This window comes from Hemicordylus capensis, chromosome 2 (genome assembly GCF_027244095.1).
Source record: "Hemicordylus capensis ecotype Gifberg chromosome 2, rHemCap1.1.pri, whole genome shotgun sequence".
Taxonomy (NCBI): domain Eukaryota; kingdom Metazoa; phylum Chordata; class Lepidosauria; order Squamata; family Cordylidae; genus Hemicordylus; species Hemicordylus capensis.
In genome coordinates, this window is record NC_069658.1 from 395,802,420 (window position 1) to 395,827,051 (window position 24,632).

The 24,632-nt window shown below is 43.8% G+C and overlaps 2 protein-coding genes across 6 annotated transcripts in view; one reads left to right on the forward strand and one right to left on the reverse strand.

Moving 5' to 3' along the window:
- The window catches only part of CD300LF (CD300 molecule like family member f), a 37,817-nt gene extending 27,347 nt beyond the window's left edge, over nt 1-10,470 (forward strand). For all 4 annotated transcript variants that reach the window (XM_053298946.1, XM_053298945.1, XM_053298948.1 and 1 more), the window contains exons 5-7: nt 3,366-3,400; nt 7,584-7,718; nt 9,626-10,470. In XM_053298946.1, coding sequence (XP_053154921.1) covers nt 3,366-3,400; nt 7,584-7,718; nt 9,626-9,709 — 254 coding nt within the window. In that variant the 3' untranslated portion in view covers nt 9,710-10,470. The remainder of the gene's footprint in view (nt 1-3,365; nt 3,401-7,583; nt 7,719-9,625) is intronic.
- Nucleotides 1-24,632, reverse strand: part of RAB37 (RAB37, member RAS oncogene family) — a 133,227-nt gene that overhangs the window by 98,638 nt on the left and 9,957 nt on the right. Inside the window, exon 1 of one of the 2 annotated variants that reach the window (XM_053298952.1) lies at nt 371-394. The exons of the other annotated variant lie outside the window; for it this stretch is intronic. Within the exon in view, the coding sequence (XP_053154927.1) occupies nt 371-394 (24 nt within the window). Of the gene's footprint in view, nt 1-370; nt 395-24,632 lie in introns of those variants that run through there. 2 annotated transcript variants of the gene reach the window in all.

Here is a 24,632-nt window from a genome sequence, read left to right on the forward strand (position 1 = left end):
TTTTCTGTAAATTTCCACTTCAGCTAGCTTCAGTCAAGATGGGACAAACAGACCCCACTTTTTCTACATGTTCTCCATTTTCCAGCTGCCCTTCCCCCCCAGTTTTAAACTTTTAACTATTTTAGCTTTCTCCCTGCATGTTCTATATATTTTCTCAATTCTTTTCTTAGGCGGGGACAACAAAAGCACTCTGCTGATGATCACTGAGCTGTTATAACAACCATTAAACTGTTATAAATCACAGCAGTCTCTAGGAGCTCTATTGTAAATTCAGGACAGACACAGCAAAAAGAGTAAAAAGATTGTCCATGAGAATTTATAAATTTAAACTGAGTATAAAAGGAGAAAGAAAAAGAAAGAAAAAACTTACAGTATAGAAGTACGAGTTTGGCATTTCAGCTGAACTTGTTCAGCTATTGAAATTGCTAGCTTTTTCCACTAGGGTGTCAGGCTTATTTAAAAAGCCAGGAGGTTGTAGGAGAAGAATTATTATCCCCCTCCTCCGAGCTGACTTGTGGCCCCACTATCCATCCGATCTCTGGCTATCGTCAGAGGTGTTCTTTCCCCATGGTTTTGTAGAGCATAAATGAAAAACTGCTCATCAGTTTGGGAGATTAAAGACATTGAATGAATGGCAAAGACAAGTGAATTCTTTTGTTTGAGCGAATAAAAAGCCCATACTGAAATTTAAGATCATGCAAGACGCAAAAGAGGATTGGGCATTCCAAATTTGAAACTATATTATCATGCCAGTTGTTTAACATGGATTGCAGAATGGATTAAAGCTCCATATGGATGGGTTACAAATATGGAAGGGTCAGACTCGATTAATGGCTTACATAGGTATTTATGGACTGAGATAAAGCAAGTGGATGTAGAAATTGAAAATCACTCAATTAGGTGCAGTTTATTAAAGGTATAGGATAAGTATAAACAAAAGATAAGTCCAGCATTGTCGCCGATAGTGAACATGTATTTCTATGAAGAAGAACATGCAAAACAATTTGATCAATGGAGAGCCTACAATTTGCAAAACCTTATGGTAGGAAGTTCAAAAATGAAATCCATTCAATATTTAAGTCAAGAGAGGGATGAAACTCCTTCTTGGCTATCGTATTCTCAGATTAACAGCATAATCCAGGAAGAAGTATGGAAGCAAGGTGGGAAATTGAGAGACTTGACAGAATTTGAAACCCTAATAACAAAGAACTCAGAGCATTTGCTAGGTCTTATATATAAATTACTATTGAAGTATGATTCGGAACCAGAACAGGTGAAAGACTATATGATAAAATGGATGCAGAATTTTAATAGAACGATAGAGATGCAGCAGTGGAAAGTTAATATAAAATTTACAGTGGATAGTACTTTAAGGGAAAATTGGTATAAAATGTACCTGCGCTGGTACATTACTCCAGTAATGATTTCAAAGATGGACAATAAATACCCTGGGGACTAGGTGTGCATGGAACCAGCTAGCCCAGTTCGGTTCGAGTGTGAGCTGCATTTGAACCTGACCGGGCCAGTTTGGTCTGGCCCCCATCGGACCCCACCCCAATTCAGTTCAGTCCAGGGGGGGTTCACAATTTAAATTTTTTTTAAAAAATAAAAGTTTTTAGTACCTGTAGCCCCTTCGGGGGGCTTCCTAAAGGCCACGGGCGGGGGGTGAAGGTTCCCCTTCCCCCCACCGGCCTTGTTTATCACCACCGCAGCCTGTAAAACCTTCCTTTCCTCTGTAAATTGGCGCAGTGGCCATTTTTCCTGCTGCTGCGCATGCTCAAATGACCTCTGTGAGGCTCTGGGCCATGCCAGGCCTCGCAGAGGTCATTTGAGCATGCACAGTGGCAGGCAAAATGGCCACTGTGTCGATTTACAAAAGAAAAGTTTTATGGGCTGCGGCAGTGATAAATGAGGCCAGCGGGGGAAGGGGGAACCTTTGCAGACCCCCCCCCCCAGCCTTTAGGAAGCCCACCAAAGGGGCTACAGGTACTAAACAATATATCAATTTTTAAAAAATAAATTTTGCTAAACTGGTGCAGGGTTCAGTTCTGATTTGAACAGAACTGGTGGTGGGGTTTGGTTTAACTCTGAACCTCCAAACCATCAAACCACGAACCCCCAAACCAGTTTGCACATCCCTACTGGAGACTGCTGGAAATGCACAGAACAGTAAAGTACTTTTTATCATATGTGGCGGACATGTAAAAAAGCTCAAAAATTTTGGAAAACGATACATTCGAAGATGCAGCAAATTTTGCATATAGATTTTTCTTTTCTCCCTGAAATTCTTGTTAAATTTTACTAAACCATATTTCCCTGCAAGGTACACCAAACTATCTTTTATATATGATAACGGCGGCAAGAATTCGCTATGCTTCCTGTTGGAAAACAAATCTGATTCTGACTTTAGATGATTGGCATTTCAAAGTTTGGGAATATGCATCAATGGCTAAAATTATTGCATATATTAAAAATAAATCTGAAGATTATTTTTTCTCCAAACATGGGAGCCATTTATTCAATATCATATATCACAGCATTTGGTTCCTCATCCATGATTCGGCTTATCTTTGTAGAGAAATTTAATGCAGATTGCTAAGTGTAGATAGCGAGTATACTAATTTTGTTATTGTTATTACTATCAGTTCTTTTAGTTTGGCAGCCATTTATTTTTTAGTGTAGAGAAGTGGGCGTGGGGGGCAGGGAGATGGTGATTGAAAAAATTCAGGTGGTTGTATGCAGATTGTAATGAGAATCACTGTAATTGCTTTGTTTGATTAGTTTTTCTTTCCTATTTGTCTTATGTTTCTTTGTATGTATTATAGATTGGGGGAAAATAAAGTGGTGGTTCTTTTATATTTTGCGAGGATAGGGCCACTGTTCCCATTCCGTCCAGCACAGTATCCCTCCAATGTCTGGCTGTTGTCTCCCTTCTGTTTTCTTTTTAGATTGTGAAGCTCTTTGGGAGAGGGAACCATCTTCTCATTTCTTGCTATGTAAACTGCTGTGATCTCTCTCTTTTTTGGTAAAAGCGGTTCATAAATATTCCAATAATAATAGCAACAAGAATACTATAATTTCCATCATGCCTTAAAAACTGTAAAACACTCAGTGATCTGACCCTCTTCAGGCTAATAATAATCTAGGAATTGGACTGGGAGGGCTGAGAAGACACCACCTGTTTCCCATAGCAGCTACCCATGCCTCCTTAGAGAGGCTTCCTTCCTGCTTTGAGAATGAAACTGTGGAGGTTCCAGAGTTCCTTCCTTTCCTTCTGCTGTTCTCCTATATGCTGATTCCACACTTGTAAATACACAGGCTGTAGAGTCGTATCAGTATCTTACAAGTATCTGCTGCCTTTTCAGCTGCCAAAGCTTCTGGAGACACCCTGCTGTTTGAGGTAAGAAACAAATGTCTGCTCTCATTTCCTCTAACCCCCAATAATATATATGCATACCTGTAGCAGATTTAGTGTGGTTTACTGGAAGGAATTTTTCCTTTCCTTCCTGTGGCTCAGGCCAGGTTAGTGATTAATCTCCCTGACTAGTCTAAACCAGTTTACAGCAGCTTCCTCAGCTACCTAGCTCAGTGTTTCTCAACCTTTTTGGAGTCAAGGACCGCTAAATTCGTCATGCAGAGTTTCAAGGACCACTACAGTTTTTGTGTGCAGTTTCTAGTCCCAGACCAGCAGTTAGCAAAGGGGTTTCAAGTATATCTATTAGTACAGGGGTTCACAGCTGTTCACCACTCAAATGTCCTGATGGGCCAAAACTGACCATGACTTGGCTCATGGGGGCCAAGGTCAATTTTTAGGGTGCTGATTATTAAAATAACACTTAATCAATCAATTAAATCAAAGTGAAATTAATGAAAATGAATTTATTCAATATTTAACTTTTGAAGTTCTGGCTCAAAAGGGGGAGGGAGGAAAGGATGAGACATCATGGCTCCCTGGCACCTGAGATTTGTCCAGGCCAGATTTAACATTACCATATTTTAAAAATAGGTTGCAACCTTACACTCCATTCTTCCAATTCTGTCTTTTCTTACTCCTCATCTATCTATTTTGCATATAAACATGCAGGCAGGAACTTGTGTCAAGTTCCTGTATACATAATATCTTGCTTCTTAAATGCATAAAAATAGTAATTTAATATTGCTTTTAAAATAGTACTCTCTCTTACACACACAGTACTCCCCCTCCAGCTTTCCTCCTCTCTTCATTTGGTAATCACTGCCCTTGCTCTCCTTAGCAAATGGGACAATGCATGTTTGCTACCATAAAACCAGCTTATCAACTTAATTGACAGGAAGCTTAAAACATGACATCTCATATCATACTGGAAGTCTGTAACCAAACATCATCCAAAAAACCTCCAAGCAGTACACTCAGAACTAAAACACTCATTACCTTGAAAAGGTAATGTTATGGTAATGAACTTTACACATCAATATGGCATCCACATTAGGAAAGTAAACCACAGGGAATGGGGTGGGAGATTTGACCCTTCATACCACACATTCATATATATCCAGGTTTTTACAACTGTAATGATTTTTAGGCAGAGGTTTAAGGGAGGTGGGGGGAGTACTATGTACTCACACATGAGTGGGAAGACTTTTAGTGGATCTCTTCTTCATCCTTCTTTCCCTCCTTCTCTCTCCTCTATTCACCATTCATACCTTGCTACACCCAGCCCCCACTCCATCCCCTTTCTCGTGATCTCTTTTTCCCACTGGTTTTCTCAGTTCACACACATTGCACTAGTTCTCTCTCCTGCCTGCATGTTTGCTTTTAAAAATCCCAGTTTATGTTAGCTTCATCCCCTTTTTGGTAAGTCAGTAGTTCACCCTAGCCACCCCTTTCTTCATTTCCCTCATCCCCCCCCCATTTTATTTCTCAGTTCACACAGATTGTACTTGTTCTCTCCTGTATGCTTGCTTTTAAAAATCCCATTTTATTTGATCTTCATCCCCTTTTGTTGAGTCAGTACATGATCAGCCCGCCCCTCACCCCCACCCCTTTCATTCTTCTTATCTTTCCCTTCTTTTTTCATTTGATCAGCACTGTTGCTTACTATTGTTTGTTTTCTTATCTTTTGCCTGCCTGCCTTCTTCTGTTCCTCCTCTGAAGTAGTTCAGAACAGAGTTTATGCATGCAGAAGTTCAGAACAGAGTTTATGCATGCAGCACTCCAGCCAAGCCAAGCACTCCCTCTCACTCGCCCTGCTACCTGTCTCCTGTGTGTTTCACCAGCTGCATACCAGTGATGTCACTCGCTTTCGCTATCTCCTCTCATCAAAGAGACTGGAGAGATTAGCTGGGAGTGAGAAAAGGCTGTCTGGGACTCCGGAGGAAGACAGAGGCTGCCTGGTTAAAGATTAGCTCCAGGGAGCTAATCTCCAGGGTGTTAAAGGACTGGCATGCTTGAAAAGGAGGGGGTGTTAAAGGACTTGCACAGACCGGCACTCAACCCCCTGGGGACCGGCAGTGGTCCGGGGACCGGCGGTTGAGAAACTGTGACCTAGCTCATGAGTGACCCTTATCAGTTGAGTCATCCTTGGAGAGAATTCTGAGAAGCAGACTAGATGGCTTAAAAATCTTTATCTTTCCAAATCCAGAAAGCTAAGAAAAGTTTATGGTAAACCCAGAAGTTTTGGTAGGTTACAGCTGCCACCAAGTCGTTCCTTTAAAAGTCTTTCCCAATGGGTTTTTTGGGTGACTAGCCAAATCCCCATTTCACTTTGCTTCCCCTTGCCAGTAGGCAAGAATAAAAACCGACTGTTCTGCCAGGTGTCTGCCTGCACGTGGAGTTAATTGTTAATTTGGCCAAGCTGTCTTTGAGATGTATTCTGCACCAGAGAAGCCCCCACCCCTTCTTCTGCTCAGTTAATAATCAACCCTCTGAAGCTTGTAAAAAGAACAGAGAGAAAAAACTTCTGTTCAATTACTACAGATTGGTTCTGTCTGAGGCTTTTAGCTTCATAGATACACTTAAAAATACTTGGTTACAAGAATACTTCAAAAGCACCCCAAAGGATGCTGGGATGGCATACGTTAAAATCTTTGTTATTTAGTTGCCAAGAACAGATATTTAGGAAATGCAAAGCACACACAAAAAAGCCAAATAAATTCCTGACTCACAGTCTGACTAAACAAACTGTTCCCTATGCCAACATTCCCGAAGCCAAAGCCTTGGCTTCCTGTCCTTGAATTCACCAAACTCCTGATGAGAATCAAGCCTCCTGAAATCCTGTCTTACAAAGATCTAGTTGTCTTGCTGCAGCAAAACTCCATTGCCACATGTTCTCCTCCATGCTCCCAGCACAGACTTCAGGCTAGTCCACATTCTCTGCCACGATTTCCTTTCTTGTTGCCAGCAATCCCAGCAATAACCCTCCTGTCCCACCCACCTGGTCAACTGATTGGTCAAGCCCTGGAGGTCACTAGTCTGTCAGTCAAGACAGGCGCCCGCTTCCTGTTAACCCTACAGAGGGAGGGAAGACTATTCACTGCAATACCTCCATGGAGTTCTCTAGTCACTTAAATGACTTTGACAAAGTGCCAGGGCTTTCCAGAGAACATGATGGCAAAGGATCACTTTACAAAAAATATGTGAGCAGTTCACAAAGTAAGTTTATTGTCCCTGCAAGCAATCCTTGCCGCCTCCTGTGTATGCAAATGCATAGGCAAACACAGTGTGGGAACCAGATCACTTCAGATACAGTCAGCAGTGAGCAACAGAGACACAGGACAGGATTATGAAAGGAAAGGATGGGATCTTGGGTGAGGATTTGACCAAAGAGTCAGGTGGGTTCCTGGATCCACTTGCAAATCACAGAGATAACTGCTCATCTCTGTGTCTGTTTCCAGTTGAAATGGGGACTTTTTGCTTGGAAAGGTTAAGGAAAGTAGGGGAGAGGTCAGAGAATGGATGGAATATAGCTTGCTTATTGATTGATTGATTGATTGATTGATTGATTGTTGCATTTGTATACCGCCTTTCATTAAACCAATCCCAAGGTGGTTCACACAAAAAATTAAAAATGAGACTCTATATACACAAGTGGAGTGCTCTGTTTGAGAACCATGTTGCACAGCAGTATCCCAAGGAAAATGCACTCCTTTCTTGGGTGGCATGTTCATTCATTCATGTTCATTTCCATAATTGTACCTTGAAGGTACCATAACTGTACCTAATTCTCCTGCACTATGTGGAAGGTGCTTCTGATTGCATGCCTCTCATTTCCCAGGGGCTGTTACCCACTGTTTAGGTGTGTGCAGTATTATCTGCACACACCTAAACTGGGGTTATCCAATGGCATATACACCATGTTCTTGGCTTATATCCTGGTTCCAATTCAGCTGCCAGCATATGATACTTTTACACACAAGGTCTTCTTGTCTGATGTGAACCAGGATCCCAGACAATAGCTCCCTGCTTTTTAGCATGCACAGAAGTCCTGCGTTTCAGATAGCGGGGGGTACATCTCCTGAGATAAAGTTGCAAATGCAGAGTATGCTCTGGTCTGTATGCTTAAAGACACCAGATGAGATGTCCAATTCTTTTTATTTAATTTCAGGCTCCTAACTCTACAGAAGGCAATATTTCCAGTGTAACTGTGCAGCCAACCACTCCTCCCAGCTCTGATCAAACCACAAACCACACACTAGAGGTGGCATATGCAACCATACTAACTCCATCTCTTGCTTCTCAGGTACAGGTTTTCTGCATTCGTAACATTTGTCAATGCATCTCATTCTTTTGATAGCCTACTGTTGAATCTCCAAAGGAAAGTGCTTAATCACTTGGTGTTTACTGAGTGCATCAGAAAGAAGATGATGTTGGACTAAACCATTATTGCTTTATGCAACAAATTACCACGTTTTTTGAAGAATTTTTCACAAAGCAACCTGGGAAAACCCCCCCCCCTCCGCTTAATGGGCTTATAAAATGACATGCTTGTCTGAGAGTGTGAATGCGGTCTTGATTGCTTTTGCTATTTGACAATGCCTGAATGCAGACCAAATGGGAAAGGTCCAGCCTCCCTCTGATCAAGTGTCAAAGCAGGTGAAGTACAACATCTACAGTAGTAACACAAAGTGTGTCCGTCAGTGCTTTTGCACTTGTGTCACTGAATTAAGATGTAAAGTCCTAGCACTCACATTGCCCTCAAGTCACAATGTGGTGCTGCTACTGAGTAGGAGTTTTCCAGGGTGCAATGAACTCCCACAAACTAAGAGTATATGCTGAAAAGGTTGGGAATCAATTTGCTGTTCATTATTACTATTACTATTCACATCACTATTTCATCCCCTCTTTCCTCTAAGGAGCTGCTGATAGTGTGCATTTTCCCTCTCACAACAAACCTGTGTAATAGGTAGACCAGGACTCTCCAACGTTCAGTTCCCAGCTGTTGCTGGACTACAACTCCCATAACCCCCAACATTTGGCTATTGTGGCTGGGGATGATGGCAGTTGTAGTCCAACAATATCTGGGGACCCAAGGTTGGGAAGCTCTGGGCTAGGCAGTGAGATATAGACTGGCCTAACTGGGGTCATTCAGTTTCCTGGAGTTTGCTCAAGTCTGAGATCTCTCCACTCCAAGTCTAGCATACTCTCCACTCCACCAAAGTGTCTCTTTTGCTTAGCAATGCCTGATCTACTTTTCTGTATGCATCGATTGTGCAATAGGAGTTAATAATGACATGATCAGGAGGGGCTTGGAGTCAAGTTTCCTGAGGGCATCATTGGGATGGGACACTTGGAGAAATACACTAAGACTGTATTTACACACAGTCTGTAATACACACCACTGAAAACTGGGCAGGACAAGCGTCTTACCTAGCTTTGGAAGAGCTTTGTGCTCTTCCTGATTTTCTCCCATGTGAACAAACAACTAGGTAGGGGGGGTGGATAATGTGTGAGAGAGGAGCTGGTAGGGTAGGTAACGTACACTCCAGCTCTTGTACCCAGCATTTTAATAAGGTAGGAGAAAAATCCCTCCTAGCCAGTTCCTCTCTCACACATGATCACTCCCCCCTCTTTTTTAAAAAGAAACTTTTAACTTTTAATTTTTACAGAAATGTACAAAAATAAAAATTACAAAATGCAACAGGTAAATCTCAGCTCAGGAACATATAAATCTAACATCTCGGGATCATGACTTCACTTAATACACTTAGAATTTTTGTATATGAAATTTTAAAATAAAAAATTAAAAACTTTTCAGGTCTTGTACATGCAGGTTGTGCTTTTTTGGCATCAATAACATTTTAAAAGGGTGACCAACATTCTGAAAAGAAACACTTCTGATTTGGATGAGCAGAGGGTTTCCGCCCCCGCCCCCCGCCGGCACCTAGCTGTTTGCTCACACACGACTGGGAACCAGGAGTGTGCACAGCTCCCCAAACTGGGTAAGATGCTGGTCCTGCCCCATTTTCGACGGTGTGAACTGCCCTACTGATGGCCAAGTACAGTAGAAACAAACACAAAGTCATTTTAGGTGTTTTTTTTTCAGTACGGGATGTTCTTTTTCTCAGCATCCACCGTTGTACACTCTGACTCCTCTGCAGAGGTTTCTTCTCCCTGACCAGTGATTAATGCCGTGTGTTGACTTCCTAGGTTTCTAAAGATACCGAATGTATCTCCTATGCTACACTAAAGTTTTCTGCCCAAAATGAGCAAGCTATCTACGCCAATGTGTAGTAGGCATCCACTCCGTTCCTGACGATGACAGAATACCGTGAGCTGGAAAAGAAACAGGCGGAGTCCTTGGGACACTCTCTTCCTGTTCTCCTTCCCCTCCATGGCATGGGCCATTGCAACATCCCTCACAGTGGTGCAAAGTGACTGAACTCTAGCATCTCATGCCCAGCTCCAGGTGGCAGCCTGTTCTGATTACAACTGGAGGAAGAAAGCCGAGCAGGGTGCTCCATCACAAAGCTATCTGGGAGGCAATCTGTCTTCCTGCCTCTAAGCATGGTAGTCGTCTGGGCGAGCAATCAATCATCTGCCATCACCCTTGATCATCTGCGGGTGGTGTGCTCTTTAGGGCATCCTGCCCACTAACCCTCTTGGCCTTTCTCACTGCTCATGAGAAAGGGCTCGGTCCCTACTGTAGGTAGCTAACCTCGAAACTTTGAAATGCTCTCCTGGCCGGCATCCACTCCTCAGCTTCCACCACAGTTCTTAGAAAACAAGTAGAGACGTGGCTCTTCACCCACCCAGGCTTTTAAATGAGATCAGTTTTCATTCCTGCTGTTCTGTATTTTGTGTATTATTGTTGTATATAGATCTTTAGATTTTTAAATGGAGATTATTTTTATATTTATATTAATCGCCGTACTTTCTGTATTTTAATTGTGTATTGTTTTAAGTATGTTGTGAACTGCTTTAAGATGATTTTAATGAAAAGCAGTATATAAACTGAACAATAAATAAAAGATTGAGGAAGAACGTTATGTACACATCAGGTGGTATAGAAATATGAGAAAGAAAGACCACCTCCACTTCCTTCTGCAACCACAAAAACCTGCCAGAGGTCAAGGGTTGCACATGGGTGTTGCCCTCATGCTCCCAGGGAACCTCTCAGAAGAGACCAGCCTGCAGGTGCAAGCACTCCATCCACCAGGGCCAGGAGTTAGGCTGAAGACAAGTAAGCAGCCCATTGCATACTTTGCATCTGCCTGGGATGGAAGGCATTTGAGTGTGGTTGTATGCATCCTTCCTCTGGACCCAATCAGCCCTCCACAAAGGATCCTTTATGGAAAGCGTCCGAGTGGAGGGGAATTGGTCTGGGAGGAAGCATGGTATCAGGTGCACAATCCTCTGAGCCCAATTCCTCCTGCCTCTTCACCCATGACACATTCATGCACCCCTGCAGGGTCTCTTTGGAAACAGGAATTCTGGTTCTGCAATGATATTCTACTACCACTCCGTGTGACTGGGTAATGGCTTACCGTTACCCTCACTTCCCTGAAACATCTTTTGCAACAGGGTCAAAGGCATATGAAAGCTGATTGTCATCTGTTGGCAAGATCCAGACTAAGTGGAACTGAAGCTGATGAAACTTAAGTTGATTGTGACATGTCCCATTGATTTCTATAGTGCTTAGTCATGACAAGTCTAGGTGCTGCCCTTTGTGTATTTGTAACGGCAATATTTGTCTTTGTATTAAAATCACTGCTTGGGACACTCTCCAGGGATGGGTATAACTGCAGAAAAGGGATGCAGGTCAGTGGCTTCTGCTGCTGTGAGCCAACTAAGAACTAAAGTCTGAAGATCAGAGGCAGTTTTTCTGAAAATGATTTTTCATTCCCGGATGCTTTGTGGCTCTGTGTTAGAAGCTGCTTGGATTGAGACGGAGAGCCATAGACTCTGTCTCTGGTCTCTCTATGCAGACTGCCTGGACCACAAGAGCCTTTCCAGAATATAGAGCTTTCACTGGCCTGCCTAGCTGGGCTGACCACTGGCTCCTTCTAGAACAGGAAAGACATAAACACATCCTGGTTGGACTCAGGCAGGCCTATAGGCTGTTTAAAAGGTGTGTGTGTGTGAGTGAGAGAGAGAGCGAGAGAGAGCGCTAGCTAGCTTCTGGCCTAGAATATATATTTGCACAAATAATGGGGAGGGGGGGGCAGGCAGAGAAAAAGTTAGCCCATCCAGCTATGGGTTTGGACTCGGGCTTTGCTGCAGTATAAAAGTCTTCTTGGTCCTGGTGTATTCTGTGTCTGTGATTCAGGATGTCTGCTTGACTTCTGCTTGGATCCAGGGTGTCTGCTTAGGTGTCAGGTTTTGACTCTGGCTTTTGGCTTGTTTGCTGATATGGATTGTTTGTTCAGCTTTGACCCCTGGGTTCAGCTTGCTTTCTGTTCTGGTTCCTGGTTGCCTGCTTGGCCTTGACCCCCCTGACTTTGCTTCTGACTCTCGGCGTACTTCCTGGTCCTCGTTTCTTGTCTGTTTCACTCCTGCTCCTAGTTTGCTGCTTGGTCTTTCTTGTCTCAACTTCGGACTCTGAGCTATCCTGTGGTGGTTGTCCATGGCTCATCCTTGACATTCTGGGACCAATGTGCTCTGCTGAGGAAGGAGAACGATACCCAGACAATATTGCCCAAAGAGACTGGTGGGAAACATTCATTTGCTAGACTTGGATTTCCTTTGGTGAATGGGAGCTGAATAGTGTTGGATTTTGAAGGGGATTTTGGTTGGATTTTGAGAGATACTGGGTCTTATGAATGGTGCCAGGGATCTTTGTTAAAATGTGTGAAGTATTAAAGCCTGAACCTGCTGAGCCCTGTAGTTCTTAAAGGGACAGGGCTCACTTGTTCTGGCAAGTCCTTTCCTTGCACATCTCATTTGTCCAATACCCTGTGCAATTCCTAAGGCTCAAGGCAAGTGATGGCCCTTCCTTGCCCTGCTAACCAAAAACAGCCCTCTCGTACTTCCATTCCACATACCAGGCTCTGAGTAGTGTGCGAGACCATGAGCAGCTTGAGGCTGCCTGCACTGCACTGGACAACTGAACCACTTTCAAAAATCCCTCATTGTCACAGAGGAAAGTATTAAATTCCCAAGTCCCCAAATAGCTTTTGTGGCTACCTTCTACAAGAAAACTGTCTCTTGGTCTTTGGTTTCATTCATCCAGTGGAGGCAGATTTCTGCCCCAAGACAGGTACATTCTTGTGCCACAAAAAGCCAAGGGAACCCTTAGCACAACACCACTTTTGACACCAGGGACTTGGAGAAAGTAGGCATGTCAAAGAATGGAGAATGGAAGGGGAGAAGAGCAGGCAAAGACCTTACGGGGGGAAAGAAAGCCACCAGAATGATGGAGACCAATGCAGCAGGGTGTAGTTTCATGGTTCCAAGGCCTCCAAAAGAAGAGGCAGATCAAGAAGGGGGGAACAGCAGCTTGGAATTTCCAACGAAAGGAGTTTCCTCGCCTGTCAGTGAGGAAGCTCCTGATGATGCAAAAGGGATCATGTGGAAGAAGTGGCTCTATATTGTGCAACATGTTGCATTTTCAGTAGGATTGATTCACGGCTCTTATTAGTATGCTCGTCTCCAACAATGGAATCACTAAGAGCTGGTAAATAATTCACAGCTATTATGAATATTGGGTGCAGTTTCCCATAATTTACCTGTAGTTCCCTTAAGTGAATCAAATCAGCATATCACTAGAGAGGCTATCAATATACTGTTACCTAAATATCAATCATTACAATTAACTCTCCAGAGAATGGAGATACCATACACATCAGACATTAGGTTATTAAAGTCCCCTGGAATTGATGGGAACCTTATCCCTGGATATCAATAATCTTTACATTTAGCCTATACATTGTGTATATGCATGCACTTTTAATCAATAAGAGTAATGGCTAGTAGGCCTGTGCACATTCAGAAAATTCGGATCTGATCTGACTTTGACAATATAGGATTCAGATTCTATGGGCTCTCTTGATGTCAGATATTGGATTGGATTCAGAATCCAGCTTGTTCCAAGCCAGAACTTAACAAAAACCTTCTGAAACCGAATAGCCTGATTGGACCATCATTCCACCAGCACATGGAAGAGCCAAAGGAGTAACAGCATGCCCCCTTTTTTAGATTTGGACCAAAGATGACTTCCAGGCCATAGCTCATGCTTTTGACCACCATGCAATATGGTTTTGCAATCACTGAAATAACAATGAATTTGCAACCGTTTCTGGATTCTTACAGCAAACTTCAAGCAAACTGATTGTTCTTCATAGTCAGTTTACCTGACTGCAATGCATTAAGCCTCAGGGTCTGGGTTCCAGGGTCAGGTTAAGCTCCAGTGCTTGCCAATGGCTGAAGATATTTCTAGAGATATGAATTTCACTTAGCTTAGGGAGAATCTTGCTTGTATGTCCTATACAGGGCACAGATAACATACTCCCCACAGGACACAAATCCTAGCTTTAGAAGCCATTTATACTGCATTCCATAGATCATATACATCTGAATAATCACACTGATTATGTGAGGCTACTGCAGAGGAAGCAAGTTCAAGATTGCAGCTTCACTGTTGAAGTGCAGCTGTGGTGATGCAGGTGTTGAAAGGGGTTCTTTAAAAAGCAACAACGTATTTGGAAATGCAGCTTCTTCTCATGCACAGCCCATTCTATTTTAAAAAGCTAAATTCCACCGTTCTCAATATTGTGTATGGAGGCTTGTGCAGCCTAAGCAAATTTTGTATAGGTGAACATGACAGATGTGGCCAGCCACCTAAAGGCAGGTCTAATTCCAAAGTCCACTGCAGCCAGATTTTGAATCAAGCTCTTTCAGCCTAGTTCGCTCAGTGTGGAGAAGCCTTTATGTATGTACTTTCAGTGCCTCTGGCACTCAACTGCTATACATTATTAATTCTCCTAACCTTTTTCAACACAATATTATGCCTTCTTTGCAGACCATCCACTCAATATATTACACTTGCTTCTTCCTGTGGGGATCTATAACTGTCATATGCAACATAACAGTTTGCCCTTCCCCATCTTCAGAATATAGAACAGCATTAGTTGTTCAAGGCTCATCTACCTGATATACCTATGAAGAAGTGCAGTTAGGTATTTCACAGCTGAGAAGTCTGAAAATAAGTAATTGACTCAGTGTTAAGCACTTACCACAGATCCACACATTCAGAAAAACCATGTGGTACAGCCCTTCTAGAACAGTTCCAATTTAAAGCATAGGTGGGAGGATCCCTTGTTTGAATTCTCGCCAACATGAAAAACTCCTGCATGTGGAAATTGTCAGGGGGAAAGCTAAGCTAGGGCATTTCTCCCTGACATGCTAGCTTTTAAAGGGCAGAAAATTTTTTATATAGGAAACCATTCAATCCATTGCTGCCCCCGCTTGCATTCTGAAGTGGTACAGTTGCAGGAAGCCTATACCATGTTATTCATCTCTAAGCCCATCATGGAGGTGGTCTGTAGAATTCAGGAGTGCCTGGCTCACACAGACTGCAGTCCTGAAGTAGCTAGCTTTATTTATCTCAATTCTGTAAGGACAAGCATTGCCAGACTGGATGAGATTTGCTGGCCATCTCTTGGAGAAAGATCCATTCATTTGGAGGATGCCAGGAATGGTCAGTCGGACTGTAATTGATTTGTTCTCTGTTTAATTCAGATGACACCCTTTTCTTGGGATACTGGGGCAATATTATATTGTACCTAAAGATTTTTGAATACAGTGCTAAAAATAAAAAGTGTGGATGAAGAAAAAGATGTGGTGGAAGATCTTTCACCAAATAACCTTTGGATGTTTTCTTAACCAGTTTTTCAAAGTTGGACTAATTGAGGTGGCATCAGTTCAGCCCCAAAGCAGAGTGGATGCCCATAGTTATAAATGACTTTGTTATACCTGTGTATTAACCTATCCTTGTCCAGTTCAAGTCAACAATAGAATTGCATTGTTAATTCAAAGTACTCCGGCTGAATTGGTTTACGGATCAAGTTGTTTGACATCCAATTAACCAATCATGGATGTCAATTAGAGAATTCTTTCTTGGACTCCATTTCATATGTTGACATCAATATTCTATATCAAAATGCAATTTATTTATTTTTTAACATTGATGCCATATGTCAGAAGTAGTCTTTTTTGGTAAACTATGTACCATTAACCAACATTGGTGCCAGGCCCCATTCCTTCCTACCTAACCTGTTGTCTCAGTGAAACAGAAAAATCCAGGTCACTGCACACTCAGAGTCATGCAGGATTGTCTTACTGTTGGTGCCTCCCTGCGGTCCTCAGGTTGAATACAAATGTCCCCATGCATTTTGATTATGACATGCAATGTTGCCCTCTCAGTATATTTTTTCCTCTTAGGATCAGAAGGTAGAGCTATAGGATATATCTCACGAGCAGCAAAAGAAGTCACTTCTCATAAGCTAGAAAAGAACATGTACCGTGAAGAAGAAACTCTGGTTGAACTTCTGTATATTATTTATAATTCTATTTTTAGGACTGGTGCACAAGGCTCAGTCTGCCTGACTGTTGTAATCAGTTCCTCCTGATAAAGCATAGGAGACAACAGGAGAGGAAGTATTTTCTGGTCTATAGTTCCTCAAATGTCTTCCATACAAGGTTAAATATCAGTGAAATATGTATCAACCTTTACCCTACTAAATTCTAAGGGAAATTCTATGTAAGTAGGAACAAGTCTTGTGTCCATAGCAGAGACTGGAGTGGGGCCGGGAGAGAAAAGAGAACTGAGTCATTGTAACTCAGTTAAAATAAAACACAACTTTCTTGATCAGAGCTTTCACACATTTGGTGAAGCATGGATTGGGACCCAATAGCTCTGACACCCATTGCTGACAGTGAGACCCCATTGCTCACTTGCTGATGAGATATCTGGGGTGGGGAGTAAGGCCAATTTAAGGCAGACAGAAACATAAGCTGCTTCTCCCAGCTGCCGCCACCAACCTTGGGCACGTGGCAGGCATACCGACCCCTGAAATGGGCTAACCTATGAGCACTGGGGCATCAGGCAGGGACCATAGCTACCCCCTGGCTATGGCCCTGCCTGATGCTCCAATGTCAGAAACAGAACTAGTTGTGCCTTAGAAAGTAAAGCAATCAATCACTAACGGATTAAGCCATTGAGGTTCATTGCAGTGCTATGAAGAGGGCAAACATCTTGTACAGCTGCACAGTATCCATGCAATTTCCAACAGCCTAATATTTCTTGGCACCAATATGTCATTTCTGGTGGTTTTAATTTCAATTAATAGTCTTTCATAGTAGTCAAGAGTGAGCATCTCCCTCTCCCTCCCTCCACACACACCCTTTGCTCCCCTCTTAGCACCTATTCAACCCAGCCTTTAGCTCCTGTGCACTCTCACACATGCCCTGTTCCACACAAGACCACTCAGATCTCCACATCGGGATGAATCACCCTGAGCTCTCCAAAATCAGTGCCACCTTGGGCACACGCCTTCCTGTGCAATGGGCAGGATCCCAGCATTACATTCCCACCAAACTGTCATGCCAAGAGTTCTGACCGTACTGGTCACATGCTTAGAGTCTGTTCCCAGCAGATCTGCTCCTGAAAAATAAACCCATCCTATGCTTGGCTTGACCGCCATCGTAGCAATCTCCTCTGCACCTACATACTTGGTGTCACTTGTTCCTGAGCAGTTGTGTTTAGACTCCAGCTAGAATGTGGCAACAGATGAGCAAAAATTGCTTACCCATGAGGCGTTCTATACAGTTGGCTTCCTGTTTCAACCAGACCCTTAGCTGTGCATAAAGCATTAACATGCTAAGGATCCCTGTCCTATAATGGAGATGTGCTAGCAAACGAATGCTGCACGGGCCCTACTCGCCTGATTTAAACATAGGAACATAGGAAGCTGCCATATACTGAGTCAGACCATTGGTCTATCTAGCTCAGTATTGTCTTCACAGACTGGCAGCGGCTTCTCCAAGGTTGCAGGCAGGAATCTCTCTCGGCCCTATCTTGGAGATGCTGCCAGGAAGGGAACTTGGAACCTCCTGTTCTTCCCAGAGCAGCTCCATCCCCTGAGGGGAATATCTTACAGTGCTCACACTTCTAGTCTCCCTTTCATATGCAACCAGGGCAGACCCTGCTTAGCTAAGGGGACAAGTCATGCTTGCTACCACAAGACCAGCTCTCCTCTCCACATGGTGACAAGAGCATGGAACCCTGCACAGGCTGTTGTTGTTATATTATGTATTTATTTGATTTATATACAGCTGGACTCCAAAGGCTCTGTGTGGTTCATACAAATAGGCACAACAAAAACAAAATAAGACAAAATGTTAAAACAATTAAAAACATGCAAAGATTACTAAAAGCCTGACTAAAAGCCTGTCATAAGGGTACTTTTGAAGGCTACTAAGATTTGAAGTTTGAAGCCTACACTGGGAAGAGCAGAAGCAGCTTGAGGAGGTGAGCAAACTTTTCTGAACAGAACAACATCTAACCTTTTTTCACTTCAAACTAACAGGAGGAGGGGAGATTTTGAGGGGCAGGTTTCTCTTCAAGGGAGAAGTCCTAGTCTGTGTGTCTGTTATATGCCAGGGCTAGCATTTGCCAGGGCTAGCAAACACCTGTAACATCCAGTTTTTGTTTGTCCCTGCCTGGAGGGGATGAACATAAGAACAGCCTTGCTGGATCAGGCCCAAGGCCCATCTAGTCCAGCATCCTGTTTTGCACAGTGGCCCACTAGATGCCACTGGAAGCCACAGGCAGGAGTTGAGGGCATGCCCTTTCTCCTGCTGTTACTCTACTGCAACTAGTACTCAGGGGCATCCTGCCTTTGAGGCTGGAGGTGGCCCACAGCCTTCCGACTAGTAGCCCTTGATAGACCTCTCCTCCATGAAGTTATCCAAACCCCTCTTAAAGCCATCCAGATTGTTGGCTGTCACATCTTGGCTGTCACATCTTGTGGCAGAGAATTCCACGAGTAGATGATGTGTTGTATGAAAAAATGCTTCAGTTTGTTGGTCCTAGATTTCACGGCAGTCAATTTCATGGGATGACCCCTGGTTCTAGTATTATGGGAGAAGGAGAAGAATTTCTCTCTATCCACTTTCTCCACACCATGCATGATTTTATAGACCTCTATCATGTATCCCCACAGTCGTCTTTTTTCTAAACTAAAAAGCCCCATGTGTTGTAGCCTTGCCTCATAAGAAAGGTGCTCTAGGCCCCTGATCATCTTGGTTGCCCTCTTCTGCACCTTTTCCAGTTCTACAATGTCTTTTTTTAGATGTAGTGACCAGAATTGTACACAGTACTCCAAGTGTGGTCGCACCATAATTTTGTATAAGGTTATTATAATTTTATTTTTTATGTTTTATTTTCAATCCCCTTCCTAATGATCCCTAGCATGGAATTGGCCTTTTTCACTGCTGCCGCACATTGAGTCGACACTTTCTACGAGCTGTCCACCATGACCCCAAGATCCCTCTCCTGGCCAATCACTGACAGCTCAGATCCCATAAGCGTATACTTGAAGTTGGGGTTTTTTGTCCCAATGTGCATCACTTTACACTTGCCAACATTGAACCGCATTTGCCACTTTGTCGCCCACTCCCCCAGTTTGTGTCTCCCCCAGTGGAGTCAGCTAGGGCTGTGGGAAGCCCCACATTCCTTTGAGCCATATCCTGTGTCTCAGTCTGAAGCCTACTCTCTACATAAGAGGTTAAAGCCCAAGAGCATAGTGAACAGGGCATTGGAGTTTTGCGGGAGTTTAGCAGGAAGTGTGCTGGGGTGCCTGAAACAAGCCCCTGTGGTCACAAGGAGCCCAGTGGAGAAGAGAAGATAAGTACAAATCCCTTCCTCATATACCTGTAAGTACTGATCCTTCCTGAGAAAAGCTGTTTGGAAAGTTAAATAGCTGATCAATACAGCTGAGGCCTATCCTTCTAATAAACTATCTCTAAATACTGTGGACATCCAACAAAACCAGTTATGAAGATAGAAAGCCAGCAAGGGAGGGGGCACTTCCCAGTATATTGCACAGAGTGTCACAAGTATGACTATTTGCTCCATGGGCAGAAGTCATGGGTGTGTGCTCAGTGCAAGGAGCTCCTGGCTCTCAGAGAACAAGTTCATTCCCTTGAGACCAAGGTGGCGGATCTGGAGAAGCTCAGAAAGACAGAGGCATGCGGACAAGACCTTCAGGGACATGGTAGAGGCATCCCACTCCAGGGCAGATTGCTCCTCTGCTGTCAGGGAGAATGAAAGTCTCGGGGAAGGAGGACTGGTCTGAGGAAGAGGGAAACACTCTTTTAGAAGGGACCCGTTCCTCTCGCACAGGGGATACTCCTCCGGGGGGTGGGGGTCTCCTTGTAGTGGGTGATTTGATTATTAGAGGTATAGAGAGATGGGTTTGTGACCTATGTGTTGACCACACAGTCACTTGCCTGCCTGCTGCGAAGGTTGCGGACATCACCTAGATAGACTGTTAGGCAGTGCTGGGGAGGAGACAGCTGTCATGGTGCACGTCGGCATCATCGATGTGGGGAAATGTAGGAGGTCCTGGAAGCCAAATTTAGGCTGATAGGTAGCATATTGAAGTCCAGGACCCCAAAGGTAGCATTTTCAGAAATGCTACCAGTTCCATGCTCAGATACAGTGAGACAGGCAGAGCTGAGGGGTTACAATGCTTGGATGAGATGTTGGTGCCGGGAGGAGGGGTTTAGATTTGTTAGGCACTGGGATACATTTTGGAGAAAGCAAGGCCTATACAAAAAGGACGGGCTGCATTTAAACCAAGATGGAACCAGACTGCTGGTGCTTAAAATAAAAAAGGTTGCAGAGCAGCTTTTAAAATGACTCCTGGGGAATAGCCAACAGGAGCTGGGCAGTATCTGGTTTGGCCAATGCCGTCCTTTAAAGTGCGAGGTTGCAAAGGATTCAAATAAAACAGAAGGGGACAGAGCAGAACCAAATAAAGAGCAGACAGAAGGCTGTGCCAGCTGGTCAAAGGGTCAAAAGAAAGATCGCATACACCAGGGAAGAGATTCAGCATATAGGTGCTTATATGCCAATGCCAGAAGCCCCCGAGCCAAGATGGGTGAGCTGGAGTGCTTGGTTGCTAACGCAGAAATAGATATAGTGGGCATAACAGAAACATGGTGGAACAGTGAGAACCAGTGGGACACTGTTATCCCTGGATATAAACTCTATCGAAAGGATAGGGAGGGGTGCCTTGGAGGTGGGGTAGCACTGTAAGTTAGAGAAGGGATATAATCTAACAAGGTAGAAAATCTAGGAGCACTGGAGTCTTCCACAAAAACCCTGTGGGTGACAATACAAGGCCTGAAAGGAAATGTGCTACTGGGGACGTGCTATCACCCTCCGGATCAAAATGCTGACAGTGACTGGGTTTACAGGAGGAAATCAGGGAGGCGTCAAGGAGAAGCAGGGCAGTGATAATGGGTGACTTCAATTACCCACATAGGAACATAGGAAATTCATAGTCAGGTAATGATAAAGAGGTCAGATTTCTAGATATGCTGAATGACTGTGCCCTAGAACAGTTGGTCTTGGAACCAAGCAGAGAGGAGGTGACCTTCGACTTAATCCTGAGTGGCACCCAGGACCTGGTGCGTGATGTCGGTGTCATCGACCCTTTAGGGAACAGTGACCATAGTGCTGTGATCAAATTCAGCATACATGCGGGGAGAGAGGAAACTTCTCCAAAATGAGGGTGAAAAGAAAGCTGAAAGGGAAAATCAGGAGAGTCACTTTGCTCCAGAGTGCATGGAGTTTACGCAAAACCACGATACTAGAAGCCCAGTTAGACTGTATACCCAAAAGGAGGAAAGGTACCACTAAGTCCAGGAGGATGCCAGCATGGCTAACAGGTAAAGTCAAGGAAGCCATAAAAGGGAAGACTTCCTTCTGAAATTGAAAGGCCTGTCCAAATGAAGAAAACAGAAAGGAACACAAACTATGGCAAAAGAAATGCAAGGTGACAATAAAGGAGGCAAAAAGAGAGTTTGAGGAACATTTAGCCAAAAATATCAAGGGGAATAGCAAAAAATTCTATAAATACATCAGATGCAGGAAACCTGCCAGGGAGGTGGTTGGACCATTAGACAATGAGGGAGTGAAAGGGATTATTAAGTAGGATATGGAGGTTGCAGAGAAGCTAAATGAGTTATTTGCATCCGTCTTCATGGCAGAGGATACTAAGCATATACCTGTTCCTGAACCAGGCATTTTAGGGATGGAGGCTAAAGAACTGAGTCAGATAGAAGTGACAAGAGATGATGTTTTAAACTGTCTGGAAAAACTGAAAACTAGCAAATCGCCAGGGCCGGATGGCATCCATCCAAGAGTCCTCAAAGAACACAAATGTGAAATTGCCGACCTCCTTGCTAAAATATATAACTTATTCTTGCAATAAGGCTCTCTACCGGAGGACTGGAAAGTAGCAAATGTAACACTGATTTTAAAAAAGGGATCCAGAGGCAATCTGGGAAATTATTATTATTATTAATAATTCAATTTCTATATCGCCCTTTCAAAAATGGCTCAGGGCGGTTACAGGCCGGTTAGCTTAATGTCCATTCCAGGCAAATTGATGGAAAGCATCCTCAAGGATAAAATTGTAAAGCACATAGCACAGGCCCTGCTGGGAGAGAACCAGCATGGCTTCTGCAAAGGGAAATCTTGCCTTACAAACCTTTTGGAGTTCTTTAAGAGTGTCAACAAGTGTGTGGATCAAGGTAATCCAGTTGACATAGTATACTTGGATTTCCAAAAAGCTTTTGACCAAGTTCCTCATCAAAGACTCCTGAGAAAACTTAGCAGTCATGGGATAAGGGGACAAGTACATGTGTGGCTTGCTAGCTGGTTGAAGGACAGGAAACAGAGGGTAGGGAAAAATGGAGAGTTTTCACAATGGAGGGAAGTAAGAAGTGTGGTCCAATGGGATCTGTTCTGGGACTGGTGTTTTTTAATTTATTCATAAATGATCTAGAAGCAGGGGTAAGCAGCGAGGTGGCCAGATTTGGAGATGATACCAAACTATTTCGGGTAGTGAAATCCAACATGGATTGTGAGGAGCTCCAAAAGGATCTTTCCAAACTGGGTAAGTGGACAACAAAATTGCAAATGCGTCTCAGTTTTGGCATGTGTAAAGTGATGCACATTGGGACAAAAAACCCCAACTTCAAGCATACGTTGATGGGATCTGAGCTGTCGGTGACTGACCAGGAGAGGGATCTTGGGGTCATGGTGAGCAGCTCGTAGAAAGTGTTGAGTCAATGTGCAGCAGCTGTGAAAAAGGCCAATTCCATGCTAGGGATCATTAGGAAGGGGATTTAAAATTAAAAGGATAATATTATAATAACCTTATACAAAACTATGGTGTGGCCACACTTGGAGTACTGTGTACAGTTCTGGTCACCACATTTAAAGGACATTGTAGAACTGGAAAAGATGCAGAAGAGGGCAACCAAGATGATCAGGGGCCTAGAGCATCTTTCTTATGAGGCAAGGCTACAACACCTGGGGCTTTTTAGTTTAGAAAAAAGATGACTGTGGGGAGACATGATAGAGGTCTATAAAATCATGCATGGTGTGGAGAAAGTGGATAGAGAGAAATTCTTCTCCTTCTCCCATAATACAAGAACCAGGGGTCATCCCATGAAATTGATTGCCACGAAATTTAGGACCAGCAAACTGAAGTATTTTTTCATACAACACATCATCTACTTGTGGAATTCTCTGCCACAAGATGTGGTGACAGCCAACAACCTGGATGGCTTTAAGAGGGGTTTGGATAACTTCATGGAGGAGAAGTCTATCAAGGGCTACTAGTCAGAGGGCTATAGGCCACCTCCAGCCTCAGAGGCAGGATGCCTCTGAGTACCAGTTGCAGGGCAGTAACAGCAGGAGAGAGGGGATGTCCTCAACTCCTGCCTGTAGGCTTCCAGTGGCATCTGGTGGGCCACTGTGTGAAACAGGATGCTGGACTACAAGGGCCTGGAGCCTGATCCAGCAGGGCTGTTCTTATGTGCTTAAGATGTTTAACCATGGATGTCTATAGGGAGCACATTCCACAGCCCAGGAGTGACTACAGAGAAGGCCCACTCCCAAGTCATCACTGCTACTTGAGCTGGTGGCATCTGTAAACGGACCCCTCTCGATGACCTTAATGTGTGGTGGGATTGTGTAGAAGAAGGTGCCCTCCCAGGTAACCCAGTACTGCCTGGAACTACTTTTAATTTGTGCTTCTGTGACAGAACATATAAAATACATCTATGTCTGGGAACCTTTGATTAAAATATAGATAGTTGGTTATAATATAAACACAATGGCCATCAAAGGCTAACTTTATGCTGGTTGACATTCCGAGCCTGAATGCATCAGTGCAGCAAGAGAGCAGCGTAACAGAACTCCCCAGATAGCTGCCCCAGGGCAGCAGGAAAGGGACAATGTCTAATGCCTTCCCCTTCCCCAGGAAGCCCTCTGTGTCGTTGTGTTCCTGAGAGCCGTGCAAGCCTTCGATGTATTTTTGGCAGAGGGCTTCCTGGGAAAGAGGAGGGTGTCAAAAATGGCCCTGTCCCTACTGCATCAATGCAGTTATTTGGGTTGGCTTGTTAGGCTACTCGCTCACTGCACAGGTGCATTTTTGCTTTGCACATCAGCCTTTGAATTAGGATAGCCAGTTCCCAAGCTACCAGCTAGACTGAAACTGCCCAGGCCTATTGCAACTTTGACTTGTAGGAAGATGACTTGCTAAAAAGCTACCAGGAAATTGTGGTTACATATGAGGCATGCAAGGGCGGGGTGGAATATGATGGAACCTTCTCAGCATTTCCATCAGAGTAGTTCCCGGGTGTTATGTTTATTCGTGAATTTCTACATGGGAGCGCAGGTGTTGTTGCGCTGGCAATTTCAGAGCCAGCTTGAGCCAGCTGGGTGACATCACTACAGATATTCCTTTCTTGCTAGCTCTGGTCCAACCGTAGCATTGCTCCCAGTGGTACCCAGATGTTAAAATGCATAGCATACACACAGCAGGCATAGAGGAATGACATTATACAGTCCCAGTGCAACCTAGTGGGGCTCCTGCAGGATGGGACTTGCAAGTGCCCAGTGTATTGTGGTCAA